The 16710-nt window shown below is 38.2% G+C and overlaps 1 protein-coding gene across 5 annotated transcripts in view; it reads right to left on the bottom strand.

The window, feature by feature from the left end:
• LOC128865121 (ABC transporter G family member 1) overlaps positions 1-7866 on the bottom strand; it is a 94356-nt gene extending 86490 nt beyond the window's left edge. The window contains exons 1-3 of one of the 5 annotated variants that reach the window (XM_054105113.1): positions 7624-7866; positions 7201-7490; positions 3363-4955 (exon numbers count right to left, since the gene is read on the bottom strand). In XM_054105113.1, coding sequence (XP_053961088.1) covers positions 3363-4678 — 1316 coding nt within the window. In that variant the 5' untranslated portion in view covers positions 4679-4955; positions 7201-7490; positions 7624-7866. Of the gene's footprint in view, positions 1-3362; positions 4956-7200 lie in introns of all 5 variants that reach the window. The other 4 variants (XM_054105115.1, XM_054105116.1, XM_054105117.1 and 1 more) reach the window with 4 other exon arrangements.
• Positions 7867-16710: the final 8844 nt, after the last annotated feature.

Below are 16710 nucleotides of genomic sequence, written 5' to 3'. Positions count from 1 at the left end.
ACGTACCAAACGTAAATGTGTATGTGTGTATGCACACAGCTGTACAGTAGAGCATCGTTGCATAAAGAATATTCCATATTCTTAAGTTATGAGCTCAAGAACTATAATTTGTGAGACACCTCTTTGATACGGAGAGTTTAGTTTGTTGAAAGGTGAAGCGTCATAAGCTAATTTTCTTTTATTGTGTTGCCACACTCTCAGCCATGCTCGGTTGAGTGCAGACGAGCTTTAGGAAAAAATAGTAATTTTACTTATACTTTTTCCTAATCCATATCCAAAACACATACATACATATGTATGTATATGGAGTTCAAAATAAATAGGAAATTACGCCTGATTGCTATCAAAAAGTTTTCTTGGTATAGTATTCCCAACTAAAGTACAAGTAAAATGTGTGCCAGATTTCGAGAAAAAAAAGTAGCCACAAAATAAGGAATGTTAAGCTAAGTTTCAAGTTTCAGCTACTTTTTTCCTTCAGAAGATGCACAAATCTAAAGCGGATCGCAATGCGTTCTAATTATACAGCAGCGAGCTGCTTCAGACTGCATCTGTTTCTTCTTCCAACTACATTGTGCTGTCATTAAAACTGAATGAATTATATCTGTGTGTATATTTATAGGTATGCATTTGTTGTTGTTTATAAAGTTGTTTGTAAGTTAACCCAAATTTTCGGCAAGATTATGGAAAAACGAGAAAACGAAAAGAACCAAATGTGCATTCGAACTCCAACACTCGTACGATTTTTGCTTTGGTTAAAAGAGACTTAAGAATAAGAATATATATGCATACATGACACATACTTATACATATTCATATAAGCGCATATGTGTGTGTGTATGCTCCAGCAAGTATGCGCGCACTGCTTGGTATGCAAGCGAGAAATAAGAAAGTCCTACCACATGGCGAGTCTCAAGTATTATTGGCATACAAAAAATAAGAGATTTTTCAGCTTCAGGTGCAGTTATATCTGCGTGTATGTTTTCTTAACATATGTACAGGCATGGCTAAAAAGAGTCCTGCCACCATTTTCGTACTGCATTTATACTTAAGTTAAAAGCTGCGCCTGTCTACTTAGAGTCAAGCCTGAATAAGCGGGTACTGGGTGAGCGAGGAAGGTTTGCAAGCGAGATACATGGATAGGTCTCGCTATTTTAACCCTCAAGAAGCTCTACGCAAATGTATGTGAGGAAAATAAATATTATTTAGGGGGAAAAGAGCGACTGTAGTGATCGCTATCTCGTAAAGTTAAGCTCGTTGTCAAGGTGATATTTCACACCTAAATTATTTAACTGGTTTTTGTTTGTTCCATTCGGTTGTGAGTTACAGGGTGTTGGCAATTGAAGTCAATAAGAAGAAAATTCGGTGCATTTTACAGTGAATTGTGAATGGTGCTTATGGTGTCGGTACTGCAACAGCTAATTACGTGCAATTTTGATTTGGTCGATTCCGTTCAGCCATTTTTGACAATAAAGATGCACTTGAACAGGCAGGCTGTCGTCGAAAATGTCGATACAACTACAGAAATAAGTGAAGTTGACCGGCACGTTAGTAATCGTAGCATCGCCCAGGAGCTAAAGATCGACCATAAAACAGTTTCAAGCCATTTGCGCAAAATAAAAAATAAAAGTAGAGTAAAAGTGGATTTCTTTTTAACTAAACTACAATAATATTATATTTTTAAAATAAAGGAACCATTTGTCAAGTCTGCTCCTTTCTAACTAAGATGGCTGCTTGACTAACTCCAGGCAGGCCCAACTAAGCACACATGATTAACCCAAGTCAAGTTAAACTACAGAAAAAAATACCACAAACAAAGTATTTATTCTAAATAATATCGTTCATTCGCTTCTACAACCTTCTTCCAACTACTGGTAAGTCCAATGCTAAAAATAGACGATAATCTGAATCCAATAAGTTCCCACCACGCGCTATCCTCGCGTGGAAAATAACAAACTCCTACCAAGCGAAAAGGTCTGACTCCAATTTTGAGTTGTTTCAGTACCCCTTGCAAGCCCCTTCCTACAACAAGTAAAATTGCCGCGTACTGACTTTATTGGGTATTTAGCTGAGCTTCTCTTTTAGTTTTAGGTGTATCTCTTGTAGCGTCTCTTGAAGTGTTTGATAGAAAGATTCAGTTGGCGACGACGAACGTTACGATGACAAAGAATCTCACATAGTGCAGCGAATAAAGATCCAGCGGCTTCTTTAGTCGGATTATGTCGTCAAAATGGATACAAACGTTTCGGCTCTGAAAGTATTCAATGCGCTGACGCTCTTTGTTAAATTCGGCGGAAAACGCGTAAACGGTTATCGCGTCAATCAAGAATGAAGGGACTTAGTTTTTATGAAAAGCTTTTGGGTGACAGAAGTACTCTTGGAGGATTGCAATCGTCTGCCGAGGGGGCGAACGCTATTGAAAAAAAAAACTTCCTAAAATTCGATGTTTATGTCCATACTGGGCGTACCAGTAAAGATCTCTTTTATCTAGCTTTTATGTAGAGCACCACACAGTCTACAATTCTTTACAGACGTACGCATTAATTTAGTGAGCTGGTGTGGATATAGAGAGAGATAGAGAGAGACTGCTTAACAGTATCAAACGGTCTCTCCATTTACATCGAGCCATCGAGCTCAAAGAAATAAATTAATTTATCTGGAAGTTCGGATTTAGTTTTCGTATTTCCCTCTGCTATCGTCGCCCAATCTTTCTAGGCTAAGCGCCTCGCAAATAGTTGTTGCATATTTTTGTAGAAAAAAAACACAATTTCACTTCAATAAAGTACGAAAAAGCAATTGAGAATAAAATTTGCGATATTCTAAATTAAAAAAGAAATTTTGAAAAAAAATAAACGACAAGGCTGTGTTGTTACGAAAAATCGACCGCTTAGCAAAAATATTGTTATTTCTTCACAACGTAAATTGAGTTTCTAAAATATTGACATTTCTTATATTAATATAATTCAAATATAATTTTTGAGTGTTAGCATAAAGTATTGCAAAATTTGTTAGCCTAGATTTTGTCCTGCAGTGCGAGATTAAAGCGGGCCACTAAAGCCCAATCATTCTGAATGCATCTCAATATGTATGTGGGCATACGTAGTAAATACAAATATATATACATACATATGTGCATGTGCAGTCGCCACGAGTATCGACAATTCGTCGATCAGCAGCAACTACAACAACAAATTGCGCTTTCGAAAACGGGTACTCGGAACAGTAAACAGCAACTCCAACTTGCAACAACTTCGCATGTAGACATATGTATGTATGTGCATGTATATAAATTATGTAGCAGTAACATCAGCTGCACGCAAACAGGAAATAAGTACAATAATAAAATATGCAATAATGTTACCAACCTTGTGTTGTTGTCCAAAATGACTTTGCTCATTGTGGCTGTTGTTGTCGTTGTTGTTGTCAACGACGGCAGGTCCTCGTCGGAGTTCAGGCTTGAACTGTGCCCGGCAAAAGGTGGCTCGACGACAGCAGTCGTGTCGTAACTGCTGCGATCGGAAGTGGCGGCGATTGTTGTTGTGGTCGAGGCGGATGGCAGCTCGTCGTTGCTCAGACCTTCTTCTGACAGCAGTGACAGTGGAAGTGGCAATTGAAGTTGGAGTTGGAACTGCCGGTGGTGATCGGTGGTTGTGTGTTGTTGTTGCTGCTGCTGCTGCTGTTGTATTTGCAATGCACCGCAATCGGCCGGCAGCAGTGGCGTCACCTCGTGTAGATGTGTTGCGAAATCGTTTATTTGATTTGTTTCTTCAATGGCTGCTATTGCGGTTACTGCGCCTGTCACCGTGCCGGCTTCTCCTGCCACAGGCGCAGCTATAAATGTTCTTGTTGCTGGTGTTGCGATTATTTTTGCAAAGTTTCTTCTCACTAATGGCTCCTTCTCGCTGTTGGCTTCTTCCTCCACCTGAACGATCACCGATGTCGACAATACTGGTGCAATTCTAGCACTCGCCGCTATGTTTTCTGTAGGCGGTGTTGTTGCTACTGTCGCTGCACTTAAATGACTTACCAAGGCTTCGTGCTTTGGCTGCTGCTGCTGTTGCTTTTGTTGTGGTTGTTGCTTTCCCGTGTTATTTGCGTTTATTTTGTTTGCCATGCAATCGTTCTCTACACCGCTTGGGCCCTTTTGTTGGCTTTCCCTCTTTCTTGTTCTCGTTGGTTGCAGTTGTTGCAGTTGTTGTTGCTTATGGTAGTATTGTGTGCACTTTAGTTCAACTTCCTTTGGCACTTTTTGCAATTTCGTATTCGTATTCTTAGTCGTTTTTCCATCCACCAGAACGATGGGCTCAGCTGCTTCGATTGCCGTTGCTGTTGCTGGTGCTGTTGCTACTACCGTTCCTCCGATTCCGTTTGCCTTTGGGCCTATAGTTGCTTTCGCTAGTGGCGTTGTTGTTGTTGTTATTGTTGGTGCGCCAACTGCATTCACTGCCGACACTATTTGTGTCGTTGTTTCGACGTCGGTCGTGAATGTTGTTGTATTAATAATTGCCAGCTGGTGTGGCTGTTCCTGTGCCAACAATTGTTGTTGCTGTATAGCCGACTGGTTCTGCTGTCGTAGCTGTTGTTGTTGTTGTTGTTGTGCGGTCTGTGACGAACTGCCTTCTGGTATAATTGTTGCAAAAAGTTGTTCGCCGAATATAAAAAGATCTTTGGAAATAATCATTATCACTCCTTTGTTAAGGGGAGTCTGCACTTTGAAGTTCACGTTGCCACTGCTGCTGTTGTTGTTGTTACACAATTTGTCGTTCTCGATAGATTTGCGTTTGACGAGCGCTTCGAAATGCGACGTTCTTATTGTTGTTCGGTTTTTCGTCGTTTAAGTTTTAATTTTAGAAAAATTCATCCAAAATGAAAGTTAAAAAACATTTCCTTTGCATTTATACTTTGAAGGCGAGATATGCACATTTGCAAACACCTACATGTACATATGTAATTGTGAGCTGTGGATTGAGAACAAAAAGAATTGTATTAAATGTGAAGCTGTGAAAATATGAATGGTATTCATCCAGTCAACATCAAAAGAAAATTTAACCGATATATTAACAAAATTTCACTTTTTTTGATTTTTTTTGTAAATTTTTAAATTTTAATTAATTTTATACAAAAATACAATTAATTTTGCTACAAACCCATATAAGGCAAGGTTTCAAATTGTGTATAAATTTATAAAAATTCGCGAATTTTCAACAAAATTTCAAACTTTTTAATCAGAATTTTTAGAAAGTGTGTACGCAGTTTTTTCGATAATTGAATGTTGGGATAATAAAGTGCAAGTTTCAAGAAGATAAAAAATCACATCGATTTTTGAGAACTTTTTTCGTTCGCGGTCTTGTGCATTTTCTCCATTTAACGCCTACTCCACATTTTTTTTATATGGAAGAACACACCCAACACCGTCAGCAGAAAAAATTGTCGAAAATCAACGCGATTTTGATACCACTTCAAACTTGCACTTTATTATAGCAAAATTCAATGCGCTGAGGAACTGCATACCTGATTTTTTTTTAATTCCGAGTAAAAAGTTTGAAATTTTGTTGAAAATTTGCCGAATTTTTAGAAATTTTATACAAAGCTCGAAACTTTGGTTCTTGAAGTAGTATGAAATTATTGTAATTAAAATTAAAAACATTACAATTTGCTATATTTTTACCAAAAATAGTTGAAATTACGAAATTAATAAATAATCAAAACTTATCAAACATTCTTTTGACGCTGACTGTATGTGCGTGCTAAATAAATAAACCAAATATTTTTATAATTTTTTAGTTATTACATGAATGACTACCGAAATAAAAAATGAATCCTTAAAACGTAGAGAGTCCGGCAGGAGTCGGAGCTATTGGAAGTAACGAACTACTGAAGCGAAGCATTTGCGATTTTGTCCCATAAATGTGTTTAGCTCAGAATATTGAGTCTTGAAACACTCAAATTTATTTGAAAGAGCAGTGCTTCAGCCGAACTACGCAACAATTACCAGGTTTTTTTATGTTGCATTAGAAGAAATTGTGTCCGTACTTTTATCCAAAGAAGGGTAGAAAAATTCAAACTTTTAAGGCGATTTTTTCGATATGTTTGTGTTGTTTTTTTTTTCTTGTTTGTAGCCATTTCTCCAGCAAATAGATCAAAAAATGGCAAAAATTTATGAATCTCAAGATAGATCAATTCCACTATTTAGTAATACTACTAACTTGGCGATTTATTTTTCCCAGGTATTGAGGCTCGGAGAGGCCTCTGAGACTCCTACAAACTGTGCGGCTTCGAAAGTGCAGATAGCTTTTATGAGTGGCATTTTTAACGGAACAGGAGGCTTTGCAGCATGGATCTTGCAGGCGAGGAGCGACTAAAAATATTTGTAAAGGATTTGGCCCAATTCGCGAATAAGATGGCGATTACAGAACCAAAAAATATACCCCCTGAAAATGTTTAGCTAGAAAAACGTCTTTCTTATTGCTTACAATGACCTTTTCCCACAGTAAACGCCCCGGTTTAATGCAGCCTCCACTTTCTTTCAACTGAGGTTGATTTTTGCTACCAAAAGAGCAGACTGGTAGGCACGTTTGAGTAAATGAATTTATTGTTTTGCTTACAAAGTTAGCATTAAAATAATATTTTAGCCATTCATTTTGTCAGGGAAGCCGTGAAAGCTCGTAGTTTTAGTACCAATCATGGCATGCATACATACATACATATGATACATATTTGCCAGTACATTTTGCAGATAGCCGCATTTATTTCCACAATAAGCTTACATATTCACATACGCATGTGTGTATGTACGCACATCAATAAGGAAATCTAGTTTCGCCTTTCAGCTACATATGTACTCTTTCTACTGATAGTGTTTTCTATGAAAGAGCGCAAATATCATTTCAAACTTGATTCGGATCTTTCGTGCCTTTTCACCTCGCACCGCTTATCAAGCTGTCAACTGTTGAATACTTGATACCGTTTGTCTTCCTGTTTTCTTTCCTTTTCTAAACTCAGCTATTACATACACACACACATGCATGCATACATTGTACAAAACATGTACAAAAAAAGGAAAATTTTGCTTAATAATTAATTTATGTAAATGGGAAATTAAACAAAAAAAAATTGTGAAAAAATTGGGCACTTAGTTCTAGAAAAAATTATATGCAGCAAAATGCAATAAGATTAAATATCGGTGCATATCAGCAAACTTACATAGGTAATCACATTGGCTGGGAAAACTGCGTCAAAAGCGCACCTTTATTTCTTTTGTTGCCGGAATTTCACACATGCCACAATTTTTACAACTGGCAAATTTTTAAGCACAAATTATTAATTACCTTCTGTAAGATATATTTCCCTGCATGCGCATTCCCGACATTTATTTTTTTTTCTTACTTTTTCTTTTACACTCGATAGATTTTCTCATTGGACCGATTCCCTTCTTTTTTTACTTTTATTACACTCTTTTGCTCACACTTTTTGTAATTTTTTATAATTGTAAACTGTGGAAAACAAGGAAAATAAACAAAGATAAAAACAACCAACAAAGAAACAAATATTCTGGCGCAAAAAGAAAGTAAGACACAACGAATTCCCGATCAGATGCGGTATGAACACTGTTGTTTGTTATTTTACGTTATTTTGATTTCGTTCGTTATATCTCCGATCACATATTTTCATTCTCGTTCTGCTCGTGTTTTGTTTTTATTTTACATTTGTATATATTTCTATATCGCCAAGTGTTATTGGTAGGTACTTGTAATTTTTTGATCGCGTCGTGCCACCGGGCTGATCTTGATCTCAACTGATCTGGTCTTTCGTAGTCGAAGACCGCTGAACGTCTGTCTGCAATGAATTCGAATTATGCCCTGGCATACCGGCCAACTAACGAGCCAGCGAGCCAGCCAGCCAGCAAGCAAACTAACGAGCCATGAGCACTTGCCGATGCCGCGGTCGGAGCCGCTGTCGCTGTCACTCTGTTGCCGAACAGCAGTTCCCCCTCTGCGGGCGTTGTGCGTTGGAGTCTAGTGAGGCCGCTCTTACAGAGGGTACAGTGTGCTCTTAATTTACATTTACAGCCCACACGCTCGGCCACTACGGTGTTGAAGAACTTTTCAGAGTATCGACGCACGTTTATCATTTTATGATATGTCAAACAGTGTCCCGGCATTAAAACATGTATATGTAGATATTTTCAGATTCTAAATACATATTTACTTAATTCATGTATATACATATGTATATAAATGTAAGGAGAGTAAAGTATATGTAGATGTGTATGTATGTAAGCTAATATGCATTTGAACACATCATAGCGCATACATATAAACCTGTGTTTAATGTTGCTCATGTATCGTTTTCTGCTGTATTCCACCAGCCCTTGTGCATACATACATACATACATACAGATAAAGAAGCATACAAATCTTGCACTTACAATTCGCAAACGTGTGTACGCTCTTTAAGCTGCGCTTCAGCTAGGCTCTCACTATTGGAACAATAATTTGGTATTAGGAAAAGTACAGGAAATGCCTCGAAGTGCTTCAAACTGAAATTTGTAGCGATCGTAAGAGAATTCAAAGAGAGTTGTTATTTAAGAGAAAGAGTATTTGTATTTTCAGTTAAGAGACTAATTTGTATTTTCAGTTAAAAGACTAATAATAAAGGTGGTTTTCCATTTCCTTATGCGCGCAAAAAGTGGTTTTGGCAAAAGGGTGCGAAAACTAAAAAACATAAAAACATTCGTTTCGTTAGAAGTACATTTGCAGGTATGTACGTATATATATGAATATACACGTATACAAGCATTTGAACACATTTGCACGATCGATGTGAAAAAACTCATTACTCGTCAAGGGATGAAATTTTTTGCCTTTTCTCACGTGAAAGCTTTCGCACGTGTTTGAAAACTGGTTTTGAAGCATTGTGATGTATATTTGCAACCGGAAAACAACAATAATTGGGTATCTAATTATTTGCACGTACATATATGTATGTATGTGTGTGTGTAGAATATTTGAATTCGTTAGAATAAATTTTGCACTGTTTCATGGTGAGCAAGCCAGTTTGACAAGATTATAGTATTTATTAGTATTTTTCTACTTATATACATCGATCAATTGACTTGGAGAATCTGAGAATTTAATTGTTTTTTTGGGCGAACACACAAAGCTCAAAAGAATTGCATACAAAAAAAAATTATTTTGTGCGTAGAATTAGAAGTTTTGAAATTTTCTTACCGGAAGTATTTCTGCTTTTTATGCCAAAAACTCTAATCAAACGTTTTTAAATTTTGTATGCTAAATATTTATTTAGGCTAAATAGGAACACATAATGAAGAAAATTGATACCATTTTGAGACCCTCAACGGGCAGATATTTACAGCCAACCATAGCTGTTGATGTAATGGAAAAGGATGATGGGGTTTAGATTGGCCCACTACCCCAGCGTGTCGAATAAAGGAGTACGCAGTGTCCTTAATAGTCTAGCTGCCAAATCCGGACATTCACAGAGAAGGTGCTCAATAGTCTCCTTCTGTCAAAGGTCCCCACAGCTTCTGCAATAGGGATTAAATGATAAGCCTAGATTTCTGCGTGTGAGCCAATCGTCCAATTACCAGTAAACACAGCTATGAGTTTGGAAATTGAATGGCGTCGAGTACCCAGAACTTTCTGAGTCCTACGTCTATTGTACTGGAACCAAAGGGCTTTAAAAATAGAACACGAAGAAATGGAGCTCCATCTGTTTTGCGCTTTCCTGAGAAATAAGTTGTGCGATTCCCGTTTAAAAATAGTCATGGGGATGCCGATGATCGGGTAGGGGTCCTCTGAGACCAATTCAGTCGACCCCTCCCTGGCTCATCAGCAAGTCTTTACGCTGTATATTCCTATGTCCTGGAACCCAGATGAGAGAAATATTGCCTATACACCCAAGAAATTTAATCTTCTCCTTACAGGAGTTTACCAGTTTGGATTTGCACCATGGCGTCGTTAGAGCCCTGATCGCAGCTTAACTATTGGAGAAAATTTTGATATCTCCCTCGCTCCCACGTTCCCTAAATATTTTGCATGCCTGCAGGATCGCAAATAGTTGCGCCTGAAAAACACTAGCTATATTCGGCAGTTTTAAGGGGTGCTTTAAAGAAAACCCCTGCTCCGACACCAGATTCAGGAAAGAGAGAGATTCTACGTAACCGGAACGGCACGGCTTTATATCCGGCCAAGGACTCGACAGTCGGTTGTACGTCACCGGAACGATCCGGATTTTTATCCGGCCAAGGATTGTCACTTCAGCAGCATTCCCATAATTGTATGTCAATGTTTATGCTGCTGCAATAACAACAGAGGTATCAGCATCGGCGCAGATTTTTCCCCCGTTCCATTCCTGCCTACTGGGGAATATTGCCCTGGCTCGACCATCAAACTCCAGTTTGCGGATAGAGAGATCTATACAAAGCTCAAAGAGGTCAACCTCCTTTAACCTGATTGTACTTTGAGTAAAGTATACTTAGGTTGAAGACCCCACCTTCTTCCAAATACGCGTTTACAGGCATACAGTGAATTCGAAATTTTTCTCTGACGGAAAAGAAAATGTGTATCTGCACTTTTCGTTACCCAACTTAATGATGAACTTATTCGTATTAGGGGGGTGATGTAATTTTTTGGTTTTCGTTATAGAAATAAGCGTAAGAAAATAAATTATTGGACCCTCCGATGTCTCTACAGACTACGAGTGTCTTGCCACAACCCTCTTCAAATTGAGATTTCTTACACAAAGACCGACGGAGGATATATATAGTCGGGAAATTCTACGCCTACGACAAACCCTTTGCTGAAACCGGGTTATTTCTAGCAATAGGTACCAGTTAGAGAAAAGGCATGTTTCCACTGTCTTGTACGTGCGCGCTATTCGAGGATCAAATATCTACTCTTATCATTATTTTGTTGTAACCAAAATCCGCATATGCCTCTGCGAATCTAAACCATCAGAAACGGGTCAACGCCCATATACCCGAGAAAAGCCAGTTTTCAAAAGGCAGCGATCATAACAGACAGCCAACCACTTCAACACTGCTTTCTGATATCTTTGTTCCAAGCACATGCGTGAGCAATCGGATCACACTTCTCGCTCTTTGCTCCATCTACTTCAATACTCACCAATACGAGTACGTTCAGACGACCCGCACCTTTGCAATCACGTTTCGAACACGCTTACATAATTAAACCCCCACCCACCCTTCATCCCATCGTGAGCCGGCGTCCTACAATTATTCATGAGATTCCGTCTTTATCCGCGTCATGTCGGCGGCATTTGACGCATTTCTTACATACACACATACATACACACATTTTGAATTAAAACATTTACCGACAGCAACAACAAGCCAAATAATAAATTCTATTGCCTCAAATGCAAATGCAAATTTTGTTAGATGTGCAACTATTTCGCTCAAATCGTTGAAAATGTGCCTTGTTTTATGTGGTTTTTGCTCCGCGCACACGATTGTAGTTTTATTGAATGTTGTTGGATCAACAAAGATGCCGACAGCAACGGCCGCATTGTCACAACAGCGACGCGTTCATTGAAAACGGAATAAATTTCCGTGATGACCGAAGTGATGGTGACAATGACTTTCCGGTGATCAAAAACCAATTTATGCGCATAGATATGAATCAGAGGAGTTGAGGGGAGTTCGGCTTGAGCAGTAATAGGAAAAAGGAAGGTGGCAGTTGTAAGGTGAGAAGGTCATTCGTACTTGCTAAAAAATCAAGTTTTTTCAGTTTTTTGAGCTATTGCAAACTTTTTGTATTATCTTCAGCGAATTTGCAAAACGGTTCAACTTCGGGCATGGAGGAGTAGAGGAATACGTTTTATCAACTTTTTTAAAATAAAGGCTTTTAAGTGCTGTAGAATTCAGATTGTCTGAACTGATTTCCGAAGCGGCTGAACCGAATTTAACCTTTATTGACAGATACAGGGATTTTTAACCAGGAAATATGACCCACTAGTGATATTGCAAAACATCGTATTTCCAACAAAACATCGTCCAATTTATCAGAACATACGAGTTTATACGCAAAAAACCGAAAGGCGCCGAGGTTATGGTGTTTAAAATAGATTTACTTGAGCAACAGTAGCGCACACATTCCGTGCAATCATATCTTTTTGGATATCTAGACATCTTATCTGCCATGGGCAAGCATGCAAGCTTCCGTTCTCTTTTTTCTTGATTGGCGCAATAACCGCTTGAGCGATTTTAACCGAGTTACTTGTGTTTGAAAGGCATTTTTTTAATTTATTATCCGCAGGAAGTTATGGGTGGATAACTTCCCAAGCTTCTGTTATAATCATTTACCTTCGTAGAAATAAAAGTACAAAATGGTTTGCAAAAGTTGCAGTCGAATTTGTATTACTCCGAAATTCTATTATTGTTCTACATACATATTTAAGTACATTAGAGCTGCGATACTTTCCCAAAATATGTAGATGATTAGGCGAATAGAGGGTGTAAGTATGTACGTTGGTTACCTTATCGGCCAAGAACCTATTGCCCTACCCAAATTGAAAATATTTTAGCACTTTAGGCCTTAGAAGCACACACTCGTACGTATGCGTATATGTATGTGTGCATGTATCAATAAGTGTGCGTATGTATATACATAAGTACTCGATGTGTTTCTGTTTTAACAAAATAAGAATGGTTACGATAAAGAGTGGGACAGACGGGGCTTCTATTGGCTTTTCAATAAACGAAGTCATCCTGCTATATTTTATTTATCTGTTGTTGATTTCTGTGTGTTTCTGGATCTAGAAATTTTAGCCACTAAATGCGCTGGTAAGAATGATTTGTCAAACTTGTATTTGGTAGAAAACGAAAGCAGTTGAAGAGAAGGAAAGCAGTCATATCATTGTGTACATACATAACTACACACACACATGCTTGTATTTCATAAACTTTATGAGCTCCTATAAAATTCATTCTTATCAATATGACTTATTCTTGGCGATGCAAAAACAAAAATGTGCGTGCAAGTGTGAGCTGCTTTTGATTATGCGTGACATTGTAAAATCATTTTACGCACAACTTGAGAACCAAACGCCTACACACAGCTATACACGTGCGCTCCCAACCTACGGCTGGCGCTCTGCAACTCTTTGGCTCTCCGACTGCTAGGTTCTTTGGACGGGCAGCGGCCACCAAACAGTCGACGCTCTTGAACAGCAGCTGTTCAGCCAACTCAGCTGTCTCTGTGCCTGTGTATGATACTTCTTGTGTGTGAACAGCTCTGTGGTCGCCGGTGGTGGGGCTTCAGTACCGTTCGTTTGACGACGACCAAAACTCAAATATATAGTATGCCTGTATGTATGTGTGCGTGTACATACTTATATAGATGACGTGTTTCGTTGTTGTTTTGCGTGCACGCACTTTTTTATTTTTCAACTGTTTTTTTCTAAAAGTCTAAATTTTGCTTTGCTTTGCTCTTTTGTGCTTCTTTTTGCAACGCTCTGATAAGATTTGCTGTCTCGGTGCGTCGCAGGTTGCTGGCTACTTTCATGGCCAGTGTTGTTGTTGCTCCATACACACATATGTACATGTGCATGTATCTGCTGTTGGCGCACTTGTTGAACTTGAAATTTGGAAACCATGCGCGCTCTGATATTATTGTTTTTGATACGTACGCCTTCCACTGATATGTGTTGTTTGGTGCGTGCGTAGAACGACAACGACAACTTGCACAAATTTTAGATTTTTCATTTTTGTGTGTGCGTGTGTGTATTGCGAAAACGATTTGTGCGTCGACAATATTTTGAACATTCCATATCCTGTATGTAGGTGTGCACATACATATATCTGAATGGGCAGTTCTTCAGCATTATTTGCATACCAATAAAAAACATTTTCGCAAAAAAGCAAAATCTATTAATTATTTCAACTTCTCAATTCACAATTTTACGCGGATCAAAGATTATTTACATATATTATATATGTACATACATACATGCATATGAATGTTTCACATTCATTTAGTACCAGAAATACTTACAGTGCTAAACAAAAGTGTTCAGATAATTTTCATCGTTCCCCCGTATACCGTTGCTTCCTTCCACTTTTCCTTTATTATTTGAACTGATTCAATTTCTTCATCTTACTTCCTCACTTACTTATTTCCGACTCCTGTTTGCACGCACCTAAATAAATATATGTATATGTAGGTAAACTTTTAATTTAATTAGCGTTGAAAATCATTCTTGGATTCTTGGTATCCAATTTACTTGGCAAGTCTAATTTTTCGTACGATTTCACTTGTCTACGATTTCACGTACCCAACGCAAAAGTTATAAATATATACTAGACCATCTACATACATACATATACATACCTTCACATCAAGAAGCCCAAATGAAGCCCTCACACAAACTTCTAAGGTCGCAAAATCCTTCTGGCCACGTGTTTATCGCAGGCGTTCGAGAGATATTCTGAGGATGTCAAAATCTCAGCCCACAAATCTCGTGGGCGTACTCTTTTGCCCTTGCCATCGTATCACAAGGGATGACCTAAAATTCTTTGTCCAAGTGGGACCACTTTCTGGGCAACCATTATAACCTAACCTAAATGAGAGTCCAAAGCGGCACCAATTAAGAACAAGTGCCCAAGTCTTGCAGAGAATGCCATTTTTCGCTCCTTAGCACATTGCCTTGTAAAATCGGAAACCAGTACCCTTCCCCAAGCCACTAAATTTGAGTTAATTCTAATCTAATTCGATTTACTGCAAGGAAATGTCGATGTGACCTGAAAGAAATGCATTGCATACATTTAGGCACTTATTACTGAAACCAACACAAACACATTTAAAAACGAACCAGAGCGCGTTCCAGAATAAGGCTCCGAAGAAATGTTACTTTTCAGCTTCTTGGACGTGTTTTGTGTAAATTTCAAAAACTGTACATTTTTCTAAAGGTTTGTGGAGCGTTGATCGTCACTGCTCACTTATGGGTGCATTTAGAACATTCATCTAACGGAACTTAAACAAAATTTACTGCAGCGTCTTGCTAGTTTAAAGTCGATCCATGAGCCGTTCACATATTTTTGTTTTAAGTACCTTAAAAAAGGGGCGAATAATTATGCTATTAAGAAGAAAAATTTCTACAAAATTATGCAGCAAAGAAAAGAAAGTTTGTGTTTAGTGAAAATAGTGAAACACTTTCAGTCAATTTATCGAAAAGATTTTACTTAATATTTTGAAGTTATAAATTTCGTTTTACCTAATATTGAGCAACAATTGTGGTCGACTCTCATTGATAAATGCACAGAATCCCTGCTAAGCCGAAATACCCACAGTCTTAGGGCACTGATTTCCATTATAACGGGGCACCTCCTAATAGGCAGACACGCCCAGAGGATGGGCGTGGAAGCACATGACTTCTGCAGAAGCTTACTAGATGAGGTAGAGGAAGAGATAATCCCGCATCTCCTATGGCATTCCAGACTTAGATTTACTATTTTAGGTAGCCAATTTTTTAATGACTTGGAATATCTCTCTGCGTACTGTGGAAATCAGGGATCTTCTAAAATTTTTGAAAAGTACGCACTGGCTTTAGGAGAGATGAGGCCAAGTTTCCCACGCGGCATCACAATTGGCTTACAGCCTGAGTGTGTCCCATAGTGGACAACCGCTTCAACCTAACCTAACTTCAGCTTCACACTGACTTTCTTTAAAGAAGTGTGTGATATTTCCATAGGAATTGTTTTATTTTTATTATTTATTTTGGATTTTTTTTTGGTTTTGTTTTAGACATGCCGATACGTCAGCTGAACAGGCGAACTTGTAAAATAAATTAAAAAGTAAATTTATATAATTTAATTTATAATTTTGGACACATATGAAAATATAATAATTATGGTCAGCTGCGTTTATAGCGGTGGGAAGACCGTCAGCCGAAGCAAGAATGTATCATTGCGTTCAGCTGACGTATTTTTCCCCTCTACGGCGCAGCTGCCTATTTTTTTTATTCTACTAAATATCAAGAATACATGAAAAAAATTTTAGCCGGTATAAAATGAGTTGGTAGAAATTTTTTTTCGACACGTTTCGTACCCTCCCACAATCACACCCACCGCGGGTGCGCCAGCTGACGTTCACTTTCGTTAATCATGAAAGCTAAATCACAAGTATAGTCAAGAATTTAACGGTATAAAAACGCATTCCAAAATCGACAACTGGCTCCCGGACTAATAAGGTTTATTTGACCGACCACTCATACGAAAATTTGAGTCATCGATTGGCCACTAGGCCAAGCCATTGTCCGCGAATGGGCCAAAATACCTCCAAATCACATTCGGGCAGCTTGCGATTCGTTTCTGGACCGTCTCAAGGCCATAGTCAAGGCAAAATGTGGTCATATGGTCAAGTAAACTGATTCTTAATTTTGTATTATTTTCACATATTTTTTACTTTGAATTGAATAAAAGTAATTTTCCAAACTAAATTTATGACCTTTTTAATTGGTTACACTTCGAGTACCGAAACCTGTACATATTTTTCTTAAAATAATCTAATGAAATAGCAACGTCTAGCACCTAGTATTGTGTCCACAAAAATGTTATATGCCACGTGGCTCATAGAAAAATAGATAGCTATGTGCGTGGGCACGACGTCGAAAAACTAATGTTGATGTTGTATTGCAATTTTTTATTTGCTTTCCTCGAAATGATGAATACAG

The sequence above is a fragment of the Anastrepha ludens genome, chromosome 5 (genome assembly GCF_028408465.1).
Source record: "Anastrepha ludens isolate Willacy chromosome 5, idAnaLude1.1, whole genome shotgun sequence".
NCBI lineage: Eukaryota > Metazoa > Arthropoda > Insecta > Diptera > Tephritidae > Anastrepha > Anastrepha ludens.
Note: the sequence above shows the minus strand (reverse complement) of the source record. Positions and strands in the feature narration are given on the sequence as shown.